Raw genomic sequence first — 24,289 nt, 5'->3', positions numbered from 1 at the left:
TTTGTGAGTTTTTTACTAACCAATCAATCAATATTAAACACCAAACCCTTTTTTATCGCTGAGCTAAAAGAAATTTTTGCTTTCTTTGTTTATGATAAGTACTAGATCATTTCAAACACTTTAAGCCCTATGTAATTTCTTTTTCTATTGGTTGACCAAAAAACAAAACTGGTACGACCAAATCATTGTTTATACCAGGAATTCCAAAGGGTCGTATTTATTATTAACCGTTGGAATTCCTTACTTTATCGTCTCATTCAAGAAAGTTAAATGGATTTTCACTGCTGAAAACATATACTGCGTGTATTTCAGAATATTGCGGAATATAGACTCATTTGTAAGAGATTTTTCGACATTCATCCTTCTAAAGAAGTAAAAAGGAAACTTTAGCAATACAGCATCAGTAATGTTTCTTCGTTTCATATAATAGAACAGCGTGGGACTTAAATATATTATTGAATGCAACACAATGTTAGGCATGATTTTGCAAATAGCATCACAAGAATACTCTTTTATTCTTACAACTATGATATAAATGTTATAGAAATGAAAAATTCGAAAAATGTATTTAATATATTAAATTTCTTTTGATACATATACTAATATAATTGAAAAATTCTTTAAAAAAATCTTAATCAATACTGCTACATGACACAAAATTTTTCATGATAAAATTTTATAGCAACTGACAATTTTTCCAGAGACCATAAAACTTTTTCCAAAGGAAAATAAAAAAAAAAAAAGAATGAAAGAAGAAAACGTAAAAATAAAATAAAAAGTAATCCAACAACAACAAAAAAAAAAGCCACAAAAAAAAAAGATTTATAAAAATTCAATTAAAATTCAGGAAAATAATATTAAAAAACACTTAATTACGTGAACAACTTTTTAGTGGTTTAAAATTCTCAAATTTCCAGAGACAATCTTGTTCTCAAGAATTGCTCCAGATGGAATATCGATACGCTCACCGTGATTGGCAATGATAATAACAGTACCCTAGTAAAAAAAAATCACTAAAAATTTTTGATTTGATGAATTTTAGGTTTAACTTTTTTTGTCTCGGACTGTGCGATACAACTTCACAAAAACTCTGGTAACCCAACCGTCAACCGCTGCTACAATAGTGTGTACGCGTTTGCGACTGTTAGTTTGCAAACTGAAGTTGTTATTGTAAGAAATCGATTACAAGAGAATGATCACAGTAAAGTTATTATGCTAAGAAATTGATTAAAAGAGAAAAATCAAAAAAGAATAACAATGTTATGATCTAAAGCAAACATTTTGTAACTAAAATTTTATTAAGATATAGGCTTAAGGTAAATCAAGCGATAAAATGTCAACGTGTTTAATTTAAATGACACGGGTCATGACCATACCAACTTTAAGTGATTTCTGTAATCTACGATTTGACAAATTTTTGTAACTAAAATTTTATGAAATTATAGCCAGAGGTGAGCACATTGATAAAACTCCAAGATTTGCTGTTGAACTTACAGCTGCTATGGGAAAGTTTTTCTAACAGCGTTAACTAACCACCTTTTCAATGCAATGGTTTATACTTTATATTAAGTTTGGGTTCAAACTCATTAACAAATATAAATTAACGGTTAGTGAGTTTGAATCCATGTTATTGATTAGTTCGATGTAGTGTTTTTAAGAAGTTCCGTAGCTTTTGTATTGATATTAAATGAGCACATGATAAAGAAGTGCATATAAAATTTGAATATGAGGTTAATTTGTGTTTATAGCTGCCATTTTCTAAAAGTAAATGTTGTGCTTCCTTGTAAATAATCATGCAACGTCAAACATGAAGATTTTGAAAACTTTTATTATTGTGGTAGTAGATTAAGCAGGGTGTGATATTGTAAACAACAAACTAAAATTTTTACACTCACTTTCAGAGTTACATTTCTTCCAAATGTGACATCACCAGCTACAGTTAAATGATCAAGCTCAAGGATGTCAGGAATCGTCTCAAAGCGATTTAAGTACTCCTTTACCTGTATTAAAAATGAATTTAATTTTAGATTAAACACATAAGCAATTTACTCATACTATCATTTGCATTTCGTTACTTTTGTTTTTGAGCTGGAGATATACAGTGGTAGAAAAAAATTACATTTTATTCTCAGCAATTAATGCATTTTATTCTCGGCAATCGATGATATTTAACTTTTTTTATTTTTATAATTTTTAGTGTTAATAAATAATAAAATAGTGCTAATTTAGTGTTAAAATAAATAATAAAACAATTGACAACAGAAATAACTTTTTTTTTTTTTTCTTTGCAAAAGGTATATTATTGCTTGATACATTAACTACAACAATTAATATTTTGTTGCATGTCCTTTCTTTTTTTTAACTTCAATAAGTCTTTTGGGCATGCTGTTGACAAATTTTTGACATTATGATAATATGAAGAAAAACTACTTTTACTGATAATATAAATTAATTATTCGTGAAGCTAAAAAGTTTACCAGCAACACCATTGAAAAAAACTCAAAGTTAAATATAACATCACGTACAATTAGAGGACGTTTAGTTGAAGGTAATTTATTTTCAAGATCACCTAGAAGTGTACCTTTATTCAAAAAATGACATATAAAAGCAGTAAAATTTGGTGGTGGAAGCATTATGGTATGAGGTTGTTTCTCGTAATGGTATTGGTTCCTACTTATTTACTATTTGTTATGAGGATAACATGCCGTTGCTCTAGATGTTTCAACAAGATAACAATCCAAAACATATATTTTAACTATTTGTTATGTAAACATTGAATTTTCTTGATTTTCCTCAATATAAACTCAAACTAACCATTTCTATATTTATTATCTTTTTCACTAAATTTTCAGTTACTTTAAACATAATTGTTAGTTACATAAGAAAAGTGAAAAAGAACTTAATAATTTTTTTAAAGATATGTATAAACACTAAACATAAAAATATAAAAAGTTATGTAAATTATCATCGATTGCTGAGAATAAAATGTATTTCTCTAAAGGTATAGGTCATGTATATATTATTTTTTCCACAGGTATATTTCTATTTATTTGAATTGAAATTTGATTTTCACTGTAATCAATTTCTCTTTCACAATTTGAATCTAAATTGATGTAATAAAATGTAATGTTACTTTTGAAAACTTTTAAGAAATTCTTATAGCTAATAAAATACTTTTTCATAGAAAAAAAATTTCATGCAGCTACTGACTTTAATTGACAAGAGCTCTCACAAAAGAAACTAGTACAAAAAAAGCACAAAAAATGCTGATTGAAAAATAAATACGCAATTTTAACAAACAGCATTCCAATAAAGACGTTAAAAAGATTTAAAGCAAGTCTAAGCTGACCTGAGTTAATATATTATGTTTAAACAAAGTTAATGGGAACTAGTATAAGTTTTCAAAAAAAGGTCTTATTTACCTACAATAAGATTTTACAGATTTATACAAATTCATCTAAAACTGAATTCACTTAGGAGAAAGATGACCTTGATTTGAAAGAAAATATCTGCTTGTTTTTGATGACTTTCATATAAGCTGGTTTGTAGAGCCAAGCCAGGAGTCATTTTTTTTAATAAATCAAAAGTTTTTTTTAAACAGTTTGTAAGCCAAACTGGAGCCATGAAATTCTCTGGTAGCCAGAGCTGAAGGTGAGTCATGAAAAACAGTGGCAGCTTCACAAGCCTGTATATACATTTCATAATGAAAGGATATTGTAGAATATAAAGGATATTGTGATCTCATGTGATATGTGTATTTTTTTATTATTACCATTATGTGATATTATATGTATTTTCAAAGCATTTTACTAGTAGAATGCTTTGAAAATACACATATCACAAGTGTGCCTTAATTTGACATGTACTTAAAATAAATTATTGTTAATAAAATTTAACAACTTAATTTATGTACCATTTGTGAGCATTTTTTTTTGAGGCACTCCAGAGTTTGCAAAACATTATTTGAAACTTGTAATTTACAACTTTGTAAAAATAATTGCAAACATAAAATAAATTTATTCAAAAAATCAGTGTTCAAACATTTACCTTTTGAAAACGTTCTCCAAGCTGCACAAGTGGTGTTGTCAAAAAGTTTCTCTTTGGATTCATTGTAAGAGTTCCATTACTCATGAGGTAAAGATTTGAAGTGATTAAGAGCAAATCAGAGCAAGTTTTTACAGGAAGAAATCGACTTCGAGGAACATTTACACCTTTGAAGTACATAAAGTAAGACTAATTCCACATCAAATCATAAAAAATAATTTTTAGAAATTTTAAACCAAATATCCTCAGATTTTCTTTAAACTTCTTTGGCCATTGTTTTTTATAAAGCAAAGATTACACAAAAAAGTTTGCCCCAAAATGTTGAGCACTTCCAAGGATATTGGAGTTTTAATATTGCCTTGATTTCCAAAAATGACCTGATTTTCAAATTTTTTTAAAAATATTTTCCTTAATAAAATGAGTAATAACAATGACAAATATCCATTTAGAATGTTTTTCTTTTTATGCAGAATTCAAAAAATGCACATGTAATGCTTAAAGGGTAATAAAATAATAAACATATAACTAAACTTCCAGGTCAAATATCTCAAAACACCCAGGTAAAAGTTTTTTAATTTTAATATATTTAGTTACTTATAATCTGGTCACAAAAAACCAAATAGGAAAAACAGTAGAAACTTATAGAAATATAATTTCAAAGGTTTCGAAACCATTTTCTTTAATATATTACAAAAAAAAACTTTCAAATAGAATTCTGATTAAGTATTAAATTTGGTTCATAGACTCTTTAGAAGAAAAAAAAATCATGCTACATTTTAGGAAGTCCTAAGTATTTGTGACAATTGTTTTATGGCTCAAAAATACATCCTTTATTGTTTTTATTTAACAATTTTTATTACAATTTTATCTTTTATTGTAATAAAAATTGTTAAATAAAAACAATAAAGGATGTATTTTTTTTATAATATTTTTATCTACATTATATCTACCAGTACATTGCATAAATTTTACTAAAAAAGGAATCTGAAAAAGTAAGAACTATTTCTACTTTCAAGAATTTTTTTTTTTTTTACTAATAACAAAGTAGAAAAGAGAAATTATTTGAAGAAATGCTTGCTTCTTACTGTTCATACCATGTAATTTATTTTAATTTATAAATTAAGATAAATTACGTGGCATGAACTGTGGGAAATTTAATATTATTGGCTTAAAAACAATAGAGGTATGCAAAGGCAAACCATATTTTATTGAAACTTTAAAAATTTAAGAAATGACAAGTTTCATATATATAAAAATAAACATTTAGAGAAAAAAATTTAGTTATTTTAACTAACTAGATATCTTTTATTGATCTATGCCTGGAAAAAAAGATTACAAAAGCATTGGAAAACAATAAACAAAAAAAACTACTTTATGTAATTTTTGTTATGAAACTATGTGTTTTGTAAAAAGACAGAAATCCAGACATTCAAATAAGTTACTCAAAATTTCCTTCATTTACATTAAATTGGCGCACTTTGCCAGGGGCCAATATTAAATGCTCTGTTTATATTATCACCCAAATCCAAAACTGCTAGTAGATCATTACATATTGGTGATATGTATAAATATCTATTTTTAAAAACTGATGGAAAACAAAAAAACGCATGCTTGCACAGTGTGATGATTGCCCTGATAAAGAATTGCACACTACATACTTGTATGAGATTTTCAGATGAACATGATTTTGAAATAAACAATAAGCAATGACAAATTACAGATCATGCACCATTATTGAAACTGATTGCAGATGTCCCAACATTCAGTGAACTTATAGTTTCTTGCTTTGAAAAAATCATTCTTTTCTTGCCCACTCTCAATTACAATACCTTAATCAACTAAAACAAAAAATTGGATCTATCAAGTATTATCATTATTGGTATTTTTGCTGAAAACTATGATTTCATAGTTCAAGATGAAATACAGAGCTACCACTGGAACACCCAACAATTTTCTTTACACGCATTAGTAATATACATTTATACATTAATAATATAAAGATGAGGAAGGTTTACTCAAACATACTCCTTACTGCTTTTTATCAAACAACATAACACATAGTGTAACCTTTGTTAAAAAAAATTTCAACTAATAATATTCACGTTAAAAGCAAAGTTTCCCAATCTGTTTAAAATACATTTATTTACTAATGGTTGTGCAGGACAGTAAAGAAAACTGTGCAAGATTTTACAATCTTTACCAATTAGAGAATGAACTTGGTCTTAAAGCTGAATGGAACTTTTTACCATGTCCCTGGAAAGTCACTAAGCGATTGTATCTGTGGTTCTGTAAAAAGGTCAACATTGCAAGAAAGGTGTGAAACAACCATAGCAAAACCAAATACTCAACCCAAGTTTGAGTTTTGTATTGAGAAAATTAAAGGTGTTAACTTCACTTACAAGCAAAGATCAGGCTTACAATTGCAAGGTGAAGAACAATAAGAAAGGCAGCTTTGATTGGTTTATTGATCTTGGGGATAACAGGGCTTGGACAGACACTAACTACACAATAATCCACAAACTTAAAAAACAGAAAGTTGTATTTCAACTTGATACTGTCACTTAAAGAAGTTATGTAGCGACAGTCTATGATAATAATTGGTGGACCAGCATTGTAATTGTAATCAACCAAGAAGCAGGTGATGCTTAAGTTTCTCCAACCAAAAGGATAATCTGCATGAAAATTGGGTCATTTTAGGAAACAGGGTCAATATTAAAATTGCAGTATCTTGAAAACCAGTCAACATTTTTGGTTAAAATTTTGCATATGTTTTCTCATAAATAGGAATTGTCCAAATATGAAATAAAAACACAGATACATGGTCCAATTGACTGAGTGATTTGATATGGAATTACCCATAACTTAAAATTACACTAACTTTAAAATTAAGTAAAATATTAATGACTTATAATTTCTGCTTTTTTTATTGTTCTCTAATTTCTAATTTTTGATATAAATTTTGCAACTGCATTCTATTCTAAACTAAGTATGACAATAAAATACTACACTGAATATGGTCTATGAGGTAGTAATTTAAAGTCATAACTCTATTTTGTAAAGAAATTACTGGAAAAAAAAAAAGACACATAAAAACAAATTTAATACCAATAGCTCTGTTGAAACATTTAATGGCAGCACCAATAGCAGTTTCAATTTGTATTATCTTTTCACCATTATCTAATTGCTAAAAGTATATATAAAAAAAAGTTAACAGGACAGTTAAACAGAACAGAAACAAAACAGAACAGTTAAAAGTAAATTATTAGTAGGATGTTTAACAGCGTTAATACTTAAGATCGCATTACAAACCTGATTTAAACTTTTGCAAATAAACAGTTTATGCACTTACTTTATGGTTAATTATGAGTTCCAAGTGTAATGTATTTTCCACAACAGCTTGTTTAATAGCATCTAGCTTAATCCATAAGTTGTTTGTATTGAAAATTCTAGAGATAACGCCATAAAAAATATCTTTTCCAAATGCAGTAGAAAAAAAGCTTCTAGTTAAATAATATAGTTAAAACAATTCATGGATTATAAAATTATTTAAATAAGCTTCTAATTCCAGTTTTTTAAGAATCAATGGAAGATAATTTCTAATGAAAGAAAAATAAAAAACCTGAATTTTGAAACAGCTTTGAAATCTTCAACCTAAAAAGATCCATATATATATATATACATATCCAACATAAAAATTACAAACTATAAAGATGAAAAAAACAAAGTCAACTTACAACATTTGGAGTAAAAAAAATAACATACATGTTGTTTGGGTACTTGAGCAATCTCCAGCAATCTCAACTTATTGTCTACTTCGATTAGTGTGCCACCCTAAGACCAAAACACGATTTTTACAAAATAGCAATCATCTGTACTAACACATTTTTTAAACGCAAGTAAACAAAAGTATAATTTAAAAAATTAAAAAACAGAAAAATCTAAGGCGCAAAATACTTGTTAATGCAAACAAAATGTTTTTTGTAGTTAATGTTATCTTGATTTAATAGATTGCATAATATTGGACATTGCAACTTATTTTTAAGAGTTATCTTCACCTTAACATCAGCTCTTGTTTTATCTGTCACTTCCATAACAAAATCACACTTCTCTTCTTCTTGAAGTGAAAGTAGGTAATTCAAAATGGCTGTAAATGGTTAAGAAGTTTTTAAACTTTAGACTGCAGTAATAACTTAACCATAAAAATATGAAATGTTGTGAAGTTGATTTTTTTTATCAAACTAATTTAGATCAAATTAATTAGAAAAAGATACAAATGTCAACAGTCGCTCCAAGGTTATCTATATTTGAAACAAATAAATATTCTTTTCCTTCTGCAATAAATTGCTCCAGAAGTCCGGAATTAAAAAATGCTTGATACATATCACCATGGCCAGGAGGATACCAACTAAATATCAATATTCACAACTCCTAAGCAATGTATGTTCAGCAAGTTCTACATAAAATAATTTCCAAACTTAAGGTTTGTTTTAATAACACCTTATTGATAAAAACTTATAAGCAATCTTAAGGCAGAAATTTCACTATCTTTTTTTTTTTTTTTTTTCACTTTTTTTTCACTTTTTTTTTACATTAAGATCTCTTTTTAATTTTTAAAATTATATACATATATATAAGCATATATATAAACAAACATATATACAAACAAATTAACCACTGAGGTTGAATATATGATAAAATGGACAGAAAGATATTTTTAAAATAAACCTTTCTAGTTCAGCATTTGTGATGGACTTTGTGACAATTCGCAAAGACTCTTTATAAATTCGAGGGTACTGACTTTGTTGAAAACAATGTAGTTGAACATTTACATGTATATACTTTCGTAAAAGTTTCTTTGTATCTTCATGAGTGTTGAAGGAATTCAATAAAACCAATGGTATGTTTGACCCATACTTTTTATTCAGGTACTAAAAAATGATGCTAGTTTAAACCATGCCATACTATTGCCACAAAATAATATACTAAGAGTTAGTGAAAAGTTTAATTTGTAGAATCTAGAAGATTTACCTCAATTTGTTGGACTTGCATATCTAAGAAAGTGAATTCATTTCGAACGGTTATAACACTCTTTGGTCCAGTGCATCCCATACTTGTACCAAGACCACCATTAAGTTTAACAACAATAAGTTTATCTAGTAATCTTTTCACATCTGTAGGTGATTTTAACTTGATTTCGTCATAGGTTTTCATCTACATAAGCAATTAATATTTCAATATTTACTAAATTTTTTGTTTTTTCCAAACTTTTATATTTGATAAACATACAAGTAACAAAAAAATTACATAGATTTCATTTATGACCATCTATGAATTACAGCCTAATTTAATGGAATAAGCTTACATAGAGAGGTTTAAAACTAAGGGCTAAAGGTGAGCCACTTATATTTAACATTATAAAACTTATTTAATTATTATTCTAGCTGGTGAAAAACATTTGTAAAAAAGTTTATTTGATAAAAATTGTGTTTGTGAATTTGCAACATAGCAACTGTCATTGTAAATATTCTGTTTAAAGAACATTTTTATGCCTTAAGTTACTAAATACTTTTTGCTTTATTGATTAGAATTATGCATAACAGAAAAGTGATTGTATAAACAAAACATGCATACAGAAAAGTGATTATATATATATATATATATATATATATATATATATATATATATATATATATATATATATATATATATATATATATATATATATATATATATATATATATATGTATATACCAGTTCCTTTGGTGGAGGTGAAATCCTATCCCAGTCCAAAGGAGGTTCATCATCATCCACCATTCGAGAAAACAACTGCTTAAAACCATCCAAATTTTTTTTCATCTCCTAAAGTAAAATTAAACTGACTTCTCATATGTTAGCATTATCTATGTTTGCAAGTATTTCAATTAATAAGAACAGATTAGTCACTTACATCAAACTTTTCCTTTGGACATGTGTCCAGGAGTGAATTGATATCATACAAACAGCCATCTTTAGCTTCCTTTTTTGCAAGATTACTGAAGTTGTAAGAATCCTAAAAAATATTTCTTGGATAAAAAACTGGAATTGCATACATACATACATACATACATACATACATACATACATACATACATACATACATACATACATACATACATACATACATACATACATACATACATACATACATACATACATACATACATACATACATACATATAGTATAATGTATTAGTGTAATGAATAAGCTGTTAAGTTCTTTCAATATGCACATTTATTACACTGCATGTTTGATAAATTATATTGGACATTGTAACTAGCTTAAATTGCATAATGCTTTGGTATTGTTTTTAGATGCAAGATTAACTAAAAGTTAATCTGCTTTTTCTATTTGAAAATTAGAGATTTCTGAGCTACATTTATTCATCTTTAATTGTAGAATTGTTAGATTGTTAAGAAGTATTTGTTGATTATTTTAAAAACTTTATCAAACCTTAAGAAAAAAGTTGTTTTACAATAACTAATAATTTAGCATTGATTAATCAATAACTGATATCATTTAATAAATGTCTTCATTGCATCAGTTATATGTGCATTCATGCAATAAGTTTCTTAAAATGTTTAACTTTGTTAATTTGAAAAATTATTTTTATTGATTTACTGATCAAATTTATTCATGTTAAAATATCATTATTTCTAAACTTACAACAATCATTTATTACGTAATCGGTGAACTGCAGTTAATTATTAACTAATAATTGGTTAATGCATATTAATGAAATTAGCTTTAATTATTGCAGATTAATTGATACAAATGTATTTAAACCTATATTATTAAATGCATAATATATTGTTATCTGAGAATTATTTAAAAAATTTAATTTGTGTTTCATTTTGTGAAGACAAACACTAGTATTCTAGTTCTAGAAGCGTAGGAGTTGGCGAATCGAAATTATTGATACAGTGAGCTTTAAATCAGTTTATACTTTTCGTGAATAACTTTTTAGTAAGCTAAAGTTACTTACATGTCGTACTTTTTCTTGAGACATTTGAGTTGCAGGCTGAGTCTTGAAAAATGGGTAATTTAACCTTGATAGTATTGCTTTGCTTCTAACTTAATAATTTCTCAATAAGAAATCCCCGTAGAATAATTTGTACCGCAAAACACAAAGTATTTTAGTTTTAAGGTTTATTTTGTAAACAGAGGGTTCATTTAAAAAAAACAACCGTAAAACAAAAGACCGTCTGGTTTCTATAATTTTAAAAAAGTGTAAACTGAAATAATCTTAAAAAAAAAAATTAAAAGATGTTTAAATGATTTGGTTATTTATAGAATAACGATTATCAAAGTACTTCTATAAATTTCTATTATTAAATATTGATTGCATAATTTCTCTTTTCTTTTTCATGTTGATTTTATATAATAGAAACCAAGCAAAGTATGCCTAACCAAACTAAGCGCACTTCGTAAATTTGTAAATTGCGCGGTCACTCAAGCGACATCTAAACCTCCACCACACCCTTTCCTTTCCTATTACTAATCAAGCAATCAAAAATACTTTTGAACCCAAAAAAAAAAAAACCTTGGTCTGCAGCAAATATATATATATATATATATATATATATATATATATATATATATATATATATATATATATATATATATATATATATATATATATATATAATTTTACAAATTATATAGAAATCTACCATGCTTAATATATTAGAGAATAAGAGTCAAAACTGTGCAAAATAGTGACCATTGTAAATTTGAAATTAAATGACTATAAGTAACGCATTTTTTAAAGATGGAGAGCTAATATATGCGTTTCGACTATTTAAAAAGCTCAATCGAAAACGAATTGTAAAATTTCATTTGTATTGCAATAGGTTACGGTGGAACATATGACAATTGGTAGAATGATTTTTGATATTCATAGCGCTGACTCAGCGCTAAATATGGTAGAATGTTTGGAATATAACTCCATTTAAGACAAAAGTATAACGTTTTTTGTTTACTGCTGGTTTTCCGACTCTTGATTCATAAGGAAATTTGAAAGATTAACAGCTTTTATAAACTGTTTTTAATTCTTTAGCTATCTATCAATGTGGTGAATTTGCTGTGACGATTAAGTGAAGGAAGTTTAAATGTAAATATACGTGTGTTTTGTTCCCTTCGAAAAATATTTTGACAAAAGAATTCCAGTAAGGCTAAAGATGCATTTCAACCTGAACAATATACAATTAATTTTCAGACTGTAATTCCGTTGCGAATATTGCTAGAACGTTTAATGACGTTACGAAATTAATAGTTTTGATAGTTATTACAAAAATAACTCTAAATATGTGTTAATTGTAAATACGTGTTGGTTTTTATGACGTTTTTGAGGAATATTGTCTGGTGTAAAAAAGGAGAAAATTTGTAAAGGTTTTTGTTCGATTTCTAAAAGTTTTTTTGTATTTGATTTGTAAAGGTTTTTTTGTTTGAATAGAATATTGTTAATTCATTGATGTGTTATAAGAAAACTACATAGTCCAATGATGAAACAAAAAAAAAATTAATTGCTTATCGGGGCATAAAAAACATCAGAAAAAGTAAAAATGGAATTCCCCTTTATTTACCCACATCAATCCTTACCTAGAGAGGACACTTGAATAAACGAGAATGGTAAAAGATTCCCTGATGTTATATAAAAATTCCGGCGCTCATCTAGATCATGTTTCAAGAAGTTCTTCGGGATGTATGGGCTGAACAAGTAAAACAATTTTAACCGAGGCTTCGAAGTTATGGAAGAAAAGTAGAGATTCATAGAGATCATAAAATGACTGCAGACTATTGCTGGAATTTAAAGCAAGAAAATTGTCTAATCACTAGTTTTTGGAAGTTTGTTTTTTCGCAGCCTCGTTTTAGAGTTGAACTACCTTTAACATACAAAAATGATCTATTGTTGAAGATTTCGAGTTGCAAAAACGTATTCAGTAGATCTAGCGAGTTTGAAAAAAAGAAGATCTTGAGATGTTACCTATTTAGCATGTACAGATACTTTTACCTATTTTTATGTAAAAAAAAAATTGTTATTTATACTGAGGAAAATAAATCTGATAAAGGAAAAGCAGTCTGCTTTTTATTTTCAGCGCTCTCATTTTTACCAGAAACAATTCCAACCTTCTTTATAACTTTGCAAATAACTTTCTTGACAACTTTCTTGATGTTCTGGATAAAGTTTAGAAAAACATTCTAAATAACTTTCTTTGTAAATTTTTTTGATAATTTTTTCAGTGAGCAAGAAAATAACAAGTTTTCTACATTCGTGATTTTTTTTTATCAGAAAATGTCTTTAGAAAATAAAAATAAAAAATAAAAAAAGAAAAGCCTCAACAAACGGGGGTAAAAAATTGAGCGAAACTTGGGGTTTGTGTAAGTCCACGATGATTTTTTAAAAAAGTAAAATCTTTTCAAATTTGTCAAATCCGCTCGAACAAATTGGAAAAATTCATGTTCACATATTTCAAATCTCCTCTTATTTCATAATGCGCTTCATTTCTATGGCTCTTCGACAGAGCACAAAAGTTGTTGCAAAATAAGGTAACAGTACCGTATGAATAAGCGTTATCTAACAATTTTATCTGTATGAAAAAATAAGGTAACAGCTCTGTTTTTATTAAAAAAATCAATTACAAAAATAATGCAAAAGTTCACAGGTGGAAAAAAAAGTGTCACGGACTTACATTTCAAAAAAATGACACCACTTTTGCTCTTGATAATCCACTGGCCAAGTGAAGGGAATTCGGTAGTTATATATTAATCTTATTTAGTTTAGTATTAAACGTCAAAAGTATGTAAAAGAAAAGAAATGAAAAGGCTTAGACGGAGAGAAAACGACATTTTCAGTAGCTGTCTTAGCCTCCGGCGAAACTGTCACAAAAAAAGAACGTCACAAAAACTATTGTTTTTACATTCATATTACCAATTACTAATTCAAATCATAAATTCTATTCATGCCTGTTTGTACATTAATCTGGTTTTAGATGAAAACAGAAAAGTATTTCTCAAATGATGCTTGAGCAGGAATGAAGAAGAAAACGTAAATCTCAATCATGTTGGATAGCAAACCATTAAATCTATCAGGAGCATACAAGTCAGCATCCTAAAAAATGCTCACACCGCTGGTCAACTTTTGTTATATATTTGTGCAAATAGTAAAAAATCCTCATTGATTTAAAAAACTCAATTTTTAGAACTGACTAAATTAAGATAATATCAGTTTGGCCAACCACTTTCAAAAAGTAAACCTGATGCAATTTATGCAAACTTTTTTTTTTTAATTTTTTGTGCGAATGTTATAGACAAACTCATGGGATAATATTGAAAAAACAGGTTTCAATAAGTATCCTTTAGTCAGCTCCTTAAAAATGTAAAAAAAAAAATTTTTAAAGTCAATCCTTGCAAAACTTTCAAAAAAATTCTTGCACAAAATAAAATTTTCTGACATTCAATCATTTTGCTGAACTAAAAATAAATCCCTGACTTTATTCCAATTTCCAGTTTGGTGGAAGCATACCTAATTGAATTTGACAGCCAAAAATATGACAGACTTTAAAGTTATGATACTATTATTAGCAAAAACATAAATGCAGATCAATAGCACAGAAAAAGGATTTACAAAGAAACACACCAAATTATACTACATTATTATACTGTAATATGTTTAAATAATAGTTACACTTTTAAAAAGAAAAAGAAAAAATATTTCAGTTTAATTTAACAAGATCCTTTAACTTTCCATTCTCATGCAGCTCTTTCAAATCAGTTCCTCCACCAATAAACTTGCGACCAATAAATACTCTTGGAACCTTAAAAAAAACTTATAAAAATAAACACTGAAGAGAGAGGGAAAATTACAAATACCCGCTAAAAATTATAAACTTGATTTTGCAGAACCTGTTTCTGCAAAAACTCAAAATTTTAAATTAAGTTGCAACTATACATACAGTGCGTGCACCAGTCATCTCCAGCAATACATCTTGAATATCATCGCAATCATCTCTATTGTCTAGCTCAATGACAGTGTAGACTGCATTGACTGCATCAAGTGCTTTTTTTGCCATTTTACAATATGGACAAAATGTCATTGAAAAAACCACAATGAAATTGGAATCAATATGTTCTTTAACAAAAACTTCAGCTTCAGTACGTCCCATTTTTTATCCTTAAATATTACTACAGGTAATAAACAAAATATTAAAGCCTAAATATTATGCCTCTCTTTATCTCTCTTTATTTATATATATCTATGTATGTATGTATGTATGTATGTATGTATGTATGTATGTATGTATGTATGTATGTATGTATGTATGTATGTATGTATGTTGTATGTATGTACATATGTATGTATGTATTTATGTATATATATATGATATATATGATATATAGGGATGTTTTCTGTTAGGTATGAAACTGTTGTATTTTCTTCATTTTACATACATATTTAGATACACAACATAAACATATGTAGCAGATCAAAATAGTGCACACAATTATAAATCCAGATCAATAAAATAAGTTTTCAATAAAAAAAAAAAGAGATTTAGAAAGAGACAATAATTATACTGTAATATTAGTTAAATAAAAATATTATTGTTACAATTTTAATAGTCAACTGATGCAACATTTTAGTTTAATTTAACAAGTTCCTTTAATTTCCCATTCTCCTGCAGCTCTTTCAGATCAGTTCCTCCACCAATAAACTTGTGGTCTATAAACACTCTGGGGACCTTGTAAAAAAAAAAAGAAAAGAAATGTCAACACTTAAGTGAAACTAAAATTTTAACAACCAAACAAAATCTCAAATTCATATTATACTTATTTCTGTTAAAAAACGAACCACAGCTATACTTACAGTGCGTCCACCAGTCATTTCCAGCAATACATCTTGAATATCACTACAATCATCTCTATTTTCTAGCTCAATGACGGTGTAGACAGCATTGACTGCATCAAGTGCTTCTTTTGCCATTGTACAATATGGACAATATGTTTTTGAGAAGACAACAATAAAATTTGAATCAATTTGTTCTTTAACAAAGTTTTCAGCTTCAGCACGCCCCATTATTTTATATAAACTTTTTACTATTTATAAACCATATATGTAATATACTTCAGAACATTAATCAGAATTTTATCCGGGTTAATATTCTGAAGTACATTAATGATTGACAAAGTACGATTGGTAAATTTCCCTAACGCCTTCCCCAGCTGGTGCAAATCTCCCTTACCCCTTACACAGCTTGCGCAATAATGCATATTTATTTAAAGAGAAAAATACAGATAATACTGATGTATACTTTTATATATTAAATAAAGATTTTCCTAAAGTACAATAGAAGCAAACAATACCAGATAGCAACGAGGGGCATAAATAAGTCTATGAGTACAATGTAAACTAAAACCACGCTAAAAAACTGCCAAAAAACACCGCATGTGTCGTATTAAAAGGTGTTTTTTAACTGGCGGCCATTTTGATAGCTGTCAAGTGATTTATGTTTAGTTTGGCATTTCAGCATGAATAGACTGACGCCTGAACAACGATGTGGTTTCAACAAGACGGTGCAACTTGTCACACAGCTCATACCACAATTGATCTATTGAAGAAAACGTTTGGTAACCTCTTAGTTACGGATCCGTGAATCTGCCTCCAAGATTTAACACTACAAGACTATTTTTTGTGGGGATGTGTGAAGGCGCTAGTCTACGCTGGTAAGCCTGAAACGATTGACCACTTGGAAGACAACAATCGCCGCGTTATTGCCGATATACAACTACAAATATTGGAAAAAGTTATCGAAAATTGGACCTCCAGATTTGACTTCGTCAGAGCTAGCCATGGCGGTCATATGCCAGAAATCATATTTAAATTATAATTCCAAAAGATTATCTTTCGAATAAAGTCAATTTCATCTTAATTTAAAAAAATTTATCTTTGTTTCATTCCATTTCAAAGTTCTATAACTCTAAAAAAAACATCCTTTATAACGCTTTCAAAAAGTAAAAATAGCAAAAGAAAACCCAGAAAAAAACACGCCATAAACTATCCACATTCTTATTAATAGTCCACAGTGTCATCGGGAACAAATTTAATCAACTTTTTGATCCGAGAAAAACGTTTGATATAAATTTTAAAACCATTCATAACTGTCAGTGAAAAAATTTGAAATTTAAAAAATTGATTTTTTTTTCTTTTCTTTTCTTTCTATTGATTTTCTTACCTTGTTTCAATTTTTAAACGTGTTATCTTTGTAATAAATCATCCTCAATAATAATAGAGCAAAGTTTGATTTTATCAAAATACTAAAACCAAGCTAAAACGATGTTTAAGAATTCTATTCCAACCAACTCTTCAACGATGGTGCTGCCACAAAACTTGTCAACAGTTGAAAAACGTTATTCAACCTACTTCTCCATTATTGGCTGTAGGCTCCCTCATTTCTACAAAAAAGAAATATTGCTGGAGGTTGCTCAAAAAGAGTAGCAGCACCTGTGATCTCAAACAAGGTCCCTTCTCCTCTTGGTATACTCAGGCTTAGTCAAGGTCAAGGACTTTCTCTTCTTGTAATTTAAGGTATATTAGTAGATGTAAAATGCGGGTTCTGGCTCATTGATACCGTTATATATTGGGGGGTTTGACTATTTTTGCAAGATGACGGTTTTTTAAGTTCTTATCATAGTTTTCTAAGAAGTATAAAAATAATGATTTTATTTCTATATTTGTTAAGATGTCGACTTCTTTCTGTTGACTTACCTTTTTATTCAAAAAATTTCTTACCGTTCATGTAATTGGATTTAAAATTAATTTCTTCTTATTTAAAAAATGTTTTTAGCGAGAACAAAGCATGCAGGTGAAGTGAAAGCGTTGTTTGATCTTTTGTTCAATAACATGAGGATGGTGTGTTTGCGAATAAGTAAAGAAGGGATAAGTGTGAGAACAAAAACAACGATAAATTTAATGTTTGAAGTGGATCTTTTTGCAGATCGTTTTGAGGAGTACGTGTTTGATTTTGAGGAATCGTTGCATGTGGGTGTTGAGAGTTATGTGAGTAAGGTGTTTAAAACGGTGAAAAGTGGTAGCGAGTTGACTTTGTCGATTTTGAATGCGGGAAGTTTGGAAATCGCCGTGAGATCTTTAGACCAGTTTGCGTATAATATTAAGGTGACGACGGAAAGCGTTCAAAACGTGAGTTTGAGTGAGCGTTATTCTTTTTGGTCAAAGAGAAGAGTTTCGGCTAGTAGGTTTAGTGATATGTGTAAGATGATAAAGCCGACATCGGAATTTAGAGTGTTTTTAGAGAAAGGGGTGTTGATATTTTCAATGGAGACAAGCGGTGTATTTTGTGAGTCTTAAGTTTGGAGAAGAGAGTGATGATAAGAAATTTGATTTGGTGCGTAAGTCTGATCAGCTGTATCGGGTTTTAAAAATCGTTTCTTTTTCGAGCGTGTTGGATGTGTATGTGGGAGAGACGTTGATGATTTCGTCTACAGGAGAAATAGGAATGATAAAAGTGTATTTTCTATGATTTTTTATTCTTGTTGAATAAAAAATTTTGGTTAAATCATTTTATGATTCATGGAAAATCTGCGATTTTTTAGTTTCTTTGAAACCGTGGAAGTTCTTCGAATTTTTAGAGAATGGAGCCTAAAATGGGTATGCTATTGAAGGGTGAATTGGGACCGAGAAGTAAACCAAGTCCTGAGAATTGTTCTTCTTCTCCAGAGCCAATACGATCGTATGCTTTTTTATTTTTAATGTAAAGCCCATCGCCTTGAGTATTTCCTGCCCAATGGTTTAGGTATATACCGGATCCTAATCTGGATATTATATATAGGGAAATGCCGGTTCTGGCTCATTGATACTTCTCCATACTTTTCCTATACTTAAGGATGCTAACATTGATGCGTTGGTTAACATTTCATATCGTGTTCTGGGACAAAAAAACCTTTTCTATACTTAAGGGTGCTAACGTTGATCGTTTTTCATGTTGTGTTTTTAGCGCATTAACCCTTTCCTATACTTAATAGGTGCCTTTAAAAAGCATCATCTAATATATTTTTCATGAAGAAGTATAAAAAATAATCATGTTATTTGTATACCTAAAGTGTTGTTCTTCAAGATGTCGTGTTAAACTTGGTTTATTAAGCAAGATTCCTGAGCAGGTCTTGTTTTGTAGTGACCGATAGCCAAGGTTCTGTGAGTGCTATCATTTAATAGGATCCTCTTATCATCTTTTGAGCTGAGTGCTATCATTTAATAGGATTCTTTTGTTGGCTTGTTATTCTTAAAAAAGTTCTTTTTAAGAATGTTACCACAAGGTGTTAATAATGCTTTGAAAGTCAAGACCTTCATTCAATTTTTTCAAGACGTAAAGACACAAGTGACCGCAGTAAGAAGTATTACCAAACTGCACTCTTTCGCTGTTGTAATAAACAGGGCTTTTTAAATAGTCAACCAGTTCGACAAGAGGAGGTTGAGCGTATGAATCAAAACTGTATTTTTTATTACCGTCTTTGAACCAGCACACCCAATGAAATCCTCCAGTGCTTGAATCACCTGTGTTTGCAATACCGCATTCTTTTCTTCTCGATTTTATTGGTAACTCGTCTCTTACAAGAACACCTCTAAAGTTTTTCAATTTTAACTGTTTAGCAGCCTTTATCAGTTGAAAGTTGGTTAAGGCTTCGTTGGGTAAAACAATTCCTTCTACGTCAATCCATTGAAAGTCGATCATTTTTTAAAATTTGTTAAAAAAGTTTAAGCTTTTTAGTTTCTTTGAATCATTACAAAATGGATCCTAAAATGGGTATGCTATTGAAGGGTGAATTGGGTCCGAGGAGTAAACCAGAACCGGAAACAAGAGTGCTAACAAGCGTACTGAGCAAGGGGAGTAGAGCGCCGATGAAACCTCCTTCCACTTTTGCGTTGTGCATGAGTTGTTTTTTGCTGAGTTTAAGCGTGACACCTTTTCCGTTGATATAGGCTTTTCTAATTTGGTCAAGTTGCGCGTTAGTGACAGCAAGAACATGTTCACCGTTCAAGTCTTGATGAGTGAGTCTAATGCTAGCAGCAGTTTTGTCTTGAATGGCTTTTTTAATTTTGTCAGCTTGTCCTTGCGAGATGTTAAGTTTAATGTTTTGATACATTTTTAAGTGTTGGAAAATTATTTATTTCACTTCTCGAATGTGATAACGGATCGTGATGTCCTCTCCTCTAAAATCGATCAAATCTCCATTTTGATCAATGATGCGAGTAACCATTGTTGAAATTTCGAGAAGTTTAACAGGAAGATAAATTAAATGCGTAGGTCTTTCGATGATTTTGTAACCGGGGTTAACATTTGGGTAAAAGGAGTAGATGCAATTGAGTTGGGTTCCATTAACATAGGATGATCCGATAACGTTGTTAAGAATTCTGATGGTGTTGGAGCTTAAAATTTTAGCAATATGATCAGACTCGTATTCAGAATTGGAGTTTAATTTTCTTTTAGTAAACCCTAAAACTGAAGCGATGCTGTTCTCCACGTCAAAGTCAATCAGATAATTCATGCCAAGTTTAATAGTTGATTTTAAAGTATTAATGTTGATTCCAATTTGAAGGCTGTTTGGAGAGTAGTTAATTTTATTTGCAATGATATAACTTCCACGTTGAGCTGTTTTTATCGTGTTTAAAATTGACTTTTGCAGATAGTCGTTGATGTCTTTAATTTCATAGCTTCCATCAGGAACAATAATGTTTTCCCAATGAGCTCCATTGTTCATGCTGTATTTGAAAGAATTGTTTTTACTGTTTACATTTGGAATGCTGTTGTACGTTTCTAAGCCGAGAAAAGCCATTTCATAACTTTTTCCTTTGTCGAAAACGATTTTGTCTAAAAATTCAGTCGTGATAACACTTGATTTGCCATCTACATTGATTATAATACCAGACATTTTTTATGTCGAGAAATTTTTTTAAGTTAGAAAAAGGCAAATTCATCCAACCCTCTTCGGTATTTTCCCCCGTCCTTTTTTGACGATAAGTCGATAACAGCAAATCCGTGAGGCTCATCCCAGCAATCTTTGCAAAACTTTTTAAATTCTTCTATGGTCATGTCGTTGGAAACGCGGTCTTTATAAATGAGATTGACGTCATTTTCGTCCTGAGGAAATAGACAGATAAAGTTAGCATTTGTTCTTATGGTTTGTCGGGGTAGCATGAAATAATTTTGTGCCAGGTAAAAGCAGTCAGAGTGTCTTCCTCGCATATAATAGGTTTCGCATTTGTTTTGCTTAGCATCTAGCAAGTCGTCAAAGATCATCAAATTGTTTTTGGTTGAGTCTAAGGATTCAGGTCCAGGCACATCGTCATCTGTTTCGAAAAATTGACACTCCATATCTGTTTTTACTTTTAAATTTTTTGAAAAATCATCAATAACATCTTCGGGGCTTAAATTCAATTTTTCCATTTCTCCTTGCACTTTGAACAAATCAAGAATGAGTTCTTTTGGTAGTTTCTTCTCAAAGGCTTTTTCGAGTATTTGGTATTCGGGTTGGTAAAGAGATTTGCCAAAGACTTGCAAGTGGTTATAATCCAGCCATCCAGGCTTGAGCAGTAAATTGAGAAGCAAGGTTGTTTTTCCGCAACCGGAATTTCCGACGATGAGTCCTCCAATGCTTCTTGGTAAAAACTTGTTGTTGTTTCTTTTGGTTTTTCCGATATTCCATGACAGATCAGTAACTTCCATTTTTATATTAAAACTTTTTTTATATATGTTAAAATGTACTGTGTTAAATGCAAAAGAGAAACTGAAACCATTCACTTGAAAAAGGAGATGACAAAAGATAATCGAAATATGCTCAAAGGGACTTGTGACTCTTGCGGAAAGACCAAATACCAGTTTGTTTCTTCGCATGCGCTCGAGGGATCATCTTCTTCGCATGTGGAACCAACAAAAGGAGGTGATTTGGTAGAGTCGATTAACAAGCTGTTGAGCAAAGTGAAGCTTCCGTGGGCAAAATTTCCAGGAGAAATGCACATTCCTGGGATAAATTTTGCAGGACCTGGCACGAATTTGGATAAGAGACTTACTTCTACGGACATGTATCAAGATTGGAGCAAGCCGGTAGACAGAGTGGACAATGCGGCATACCATCATGATTTAGCTTATAAATATTTTAATGACGTTCAAAGCAGGAATGTGGCAGATCAGATGATGCTTGAAGAAATGAGTTTGATTCCCAATCCCACTCAAAGAGAAATTAACGAGAGAAAGCTTATTGCTCCGGTGATCAAAGCCAAAGCCAAATTTGGATTAGGTGTGAGTGATTTGAAATGGACGGATCAGCTTGCAGAGGAACTTCATAAACCGGTCATTCACCATTTTAAAAGAAGAAGGGTGATTGTGAACGACATTGATGAGATATGGGCTGCAGATTTGGTGGACATGCAATCGTTTTCAAAATTCAACAATGACGTAAAATATTTGCTCATGGTGATTGACGTGTTTTCAAAGTATGGATGGATCGTTCCGTTAAAAAGCAAAACAGGCTTTGAAGTAGCTGAAGCGTTGAAAAAGATTTTCGAAGAAAGAAAATGCGTCAAATTGTGGGTGGATAAAGGAAAAGAATTTTACAACAGGGATGTGAGAGCGCTAGGTGTTCAATTGTATTCCACTGAAAACGAGGAAAAAAGTTGCGTCGTTGAGCGATGGAACAGCACGATGAAAGAGAGAATGTTTAAATATTTTTCAGCCAACAATACTAATAAATACATTGACGTTTTGGATGAGATGGTGAAAAATTACAACAACACAAAGTACTCTTCCATTAAAATGACTCCAGTGGAAGCCAGCAATGAAAAGAATAAAGGTAGGGTATGGTGGAATCTGTATGGAAAGGATCAAACATTACCAGCAAAACCAAAATTTTCCATGGGTGATCAAGTGAGGATCGTAAAAAAGAAGTCTCATTTTGAAAAGAGGGTATACACCGAGATGGACTGAAGAGGTTTTTACCGTGTCAAAAGTTCAGCATACGAATCCACCCACGTATAAAATCGCTGATGCTAACGGTGAAGAAATTCAAGGCACTTTTTACGAGCAGGAGATGCAAAAGACGCATCAGGACATATTCAGGATTGAAAAAGTCGTTCGCAAAACCAAGAGCAGATCATTGGTCAAATGGTTGGGGTATCCAGACTCGTTTAATTCGTGGGTGGACAATAAAGAATTGATCAGTTTGCAAGAAAGGATCTAAAAAATTTTTAAGATGTTTTAAAATGCATGCTCCTCACAAGTTTTTTAGAAATGTTGCCTCAGCAGAAGTTCACAGTTTGGATTTGCAATTGAAGTATTTGGAAGAGAGGATCAGAGAGTTGGAGGAAAGAAGACCGAGTAACATTATTGTGTCGACAAAATCGCTGGATCATCCACCCTATTACAACACGAACGGACAGTATGAGATTTTTGCTCAGAAAGATATTAAATTTGCTGTTCTCTCCCATACAACGATAGCTTTATCTATTGGACTGAATTTGGAGAAAGGTGTTGCAGTGGTGACGTTAATGAATAAAATCACTGAGCAGTTGAGTTATAGAAAGAACGAAGTTATTATTTCAGAGTCTGTAGTTAACGTTATTATGGACGTGAATAGCAACAGCAAAGAGGATGTGATTGTTAAAAAAGGCGAAAAGCTCTGTACGATTGCTTACATTGATTTAAAATATTCTTTCTTAATGAAAAAATGGAGATATTGAATGAAAAACTTTATCCAGCTCTTCCATCGGCTCCAGTGGATGAAGGAGGACACATTGTCCGTCTTCAAGAAATAAGAGAAATCCAAAAAGAGATAGATAACGAGAGGAAAAAGCGAGTTCATCTTAGCAAAATGTACCATCGCGTTTTCAGGATCATTTCGAATGCGGACAATGTGATGTAGGGATTGTGCATAGCATTGGGTGCGACTGGAATAGGGCTTTTGTCAACGATTATTGCTAGTCCAGTAGCGATTGCGTGTGAAGGGGTAGCTATTGGAATGGGTTTTTTATCGATTGTTGGCAGTCAAGTGAACAAAAGAATGTCTTTGAAAGCGGAAAAGCGCGAAAAGATAAAAGTGTTGGCAGAGTCAAAGTTGAACACGATCAGCGAGCATATTTACAAAGCGTTAATGGATGGAAGAATAAGCGATTCAGAGTATCAGTTGATTTTAGAAGAGCTT

General features: G+C 30.2%; 3 protein-coding genes across 3 annotated transcripts; all 3 read right to left on the bottom strand.

The window, feature by feature from the left end:
* Nucleotides 1-547: 547 nt before the first annotated feature.
* On the bottom strand, nt 548-11,243 carry LOC149890188 (UTP--glucose-1-phosphate uridylyltransferase-like). The gene is made up of 14 exons (XM_090085480.1): nt 11,067-11,243; nt 9,992-10,093; nt 9,796-9,903; nt 9,073-9,255; nt 8,770-8,972; nt 8,316-8,449; nt 8,100-8,188; nt 7,807-7,875; nt 7,664-7,695; nt 7,394-7,490; nt 7,150-7,228; nt 4,048-4,211; nt 1,896-2,000; nt 548-996 (listed from the first exon to the last, which is right to left on the bottom strand). The coding sequence occupies exons 1-14, from the start codon at nt 11,088-11,090 to the stop codon at nt 889-891; spliced, it is 1,497 nt and encodes a 498-aa protein (XP_089941606.1). The 5' UTR covers nt 11,091-11,243; the 3' UTR covers nt 548-888.
* Nucleotides 11,244-14,724: 3,481 nt separating this feature from the next.
* LOC149890187 (uncharacterized) lies at nt 14,725-15,299 on the bottom strand. The gene is made up of 2 exons (XM_090086369.1): nt 15,037-15,299; nt 14,725-14,898 (listed from the first exon to the last, which is right to left on the bottom strand). Exons 1-2 carry the CDS (start codon nt 15,244-15,246, stop codon nt 14,797-14,799), a joined length of 312 nt encoding a protein of 103 aa, XP_089942495.1. The 5' UTR covers nt 15,247-15,299; the 3' UTR covers nt 14,725-14,796.
* A 335-nt stretch (nt 15,300-15,634) lies between these two features.
* On the bottom strand, nt 15,635-16,268 carry LOC149890186 (glutaredoxin-2, mitochondrial-like). The gene is made up of 2 exons (XM_090086370.1): nt 15,948-16,268; nt 15,635-15,822 (listed from the first exon to the last, which is right to left on the bottom strand). Exons 1-2 carry the CDS (start codon nt 16,155-16,157, stop codon nt 15,721-15,723), a joined length of 312 nt encoding a protein of 103 aa, XP_089942496.1. The 5' UTR covers nt 16,158-16,268; the 3' UTR covers nt 15,635-15,720.
* Between the last annotated feature and the right edge of the window lie 8,021 nt (nt 16,269-24,289).

This window comes from Hydra viridissima, unplaced genomic scaffold (assembly GCF_058129835.1).
Source record: "Hydra viridissima isolate aposymbiotic clone 2 unplaced genomic scaffold, HvirCarnegie_v1 scaffold_4, whole genome shotgun sequence".
Taxonomy (NCBI): Eukaryota; Metazoa; Cnidaria; class Hydrozoa; order Anthoathecata; family Hydridae; genus Hydra; species Hydra viridissima.
This window is presented reverse-complemented; position numbering and strand designations above follow the sequence as displayed.

What these genes read in the sequence shown, in the direction of transcription:
- LOC149890188 (XM_090085480.1), bottom strand. Translation starts at nt 11,090, where the DNA reads ATGTCTCAAGAAAAAGTACGACAT. An exon ending in AAACAAGAGCTGATGTTAAG is followed by an intron (nt 7,876 to 8,099) that starts GTGAAGATAACT and finishes TTTTGGTCTTAG; the next exon opens with GGTGGCACACTAATCGAAGT. An exon ending in GAAGAAATGTAACTCTGAAA is followed by an intron (nt 997 to 1,895) that starts GTGAGTGTAAAA and finishes TTTTTTTACTAG; the next exon opens with GGTACTGTTATTATCATTGC.
- LOC149890187 (XM_090086369.1), bottom strand. Translation starts at nt 15,246, where the DNA reads ATGGGACGTACTGAAGCTGAAGTTTTTGTTAAAGAACATATTGATTCC. An exon ending in AGATGACTGGTGCACGCACT is followed by an intron (nt 14,899 to 15,036) that starts GTATGTATAGTT and finishes GTTTTTTTTAAG; the next exon opens with GTTCCAAGAGTATTTATTGG.
- LOC149890186 (XM_090086370.1), bottom strand. Translation starts at nt 16,157, where the DNA reads ATGGGGCGTGCTGAAGCTGAAAACTTTGTTAAAGAACAAATTGATTCA. An exon ending in AAATGACTGGTGGACGCACT is followed by an intron (nt 15,823 to 15,947) that starts GTAAGTATAGCT and finishes TTTTTTTACAAG; the next exon opens with GTCCCCAGAGTGTTTATAGA.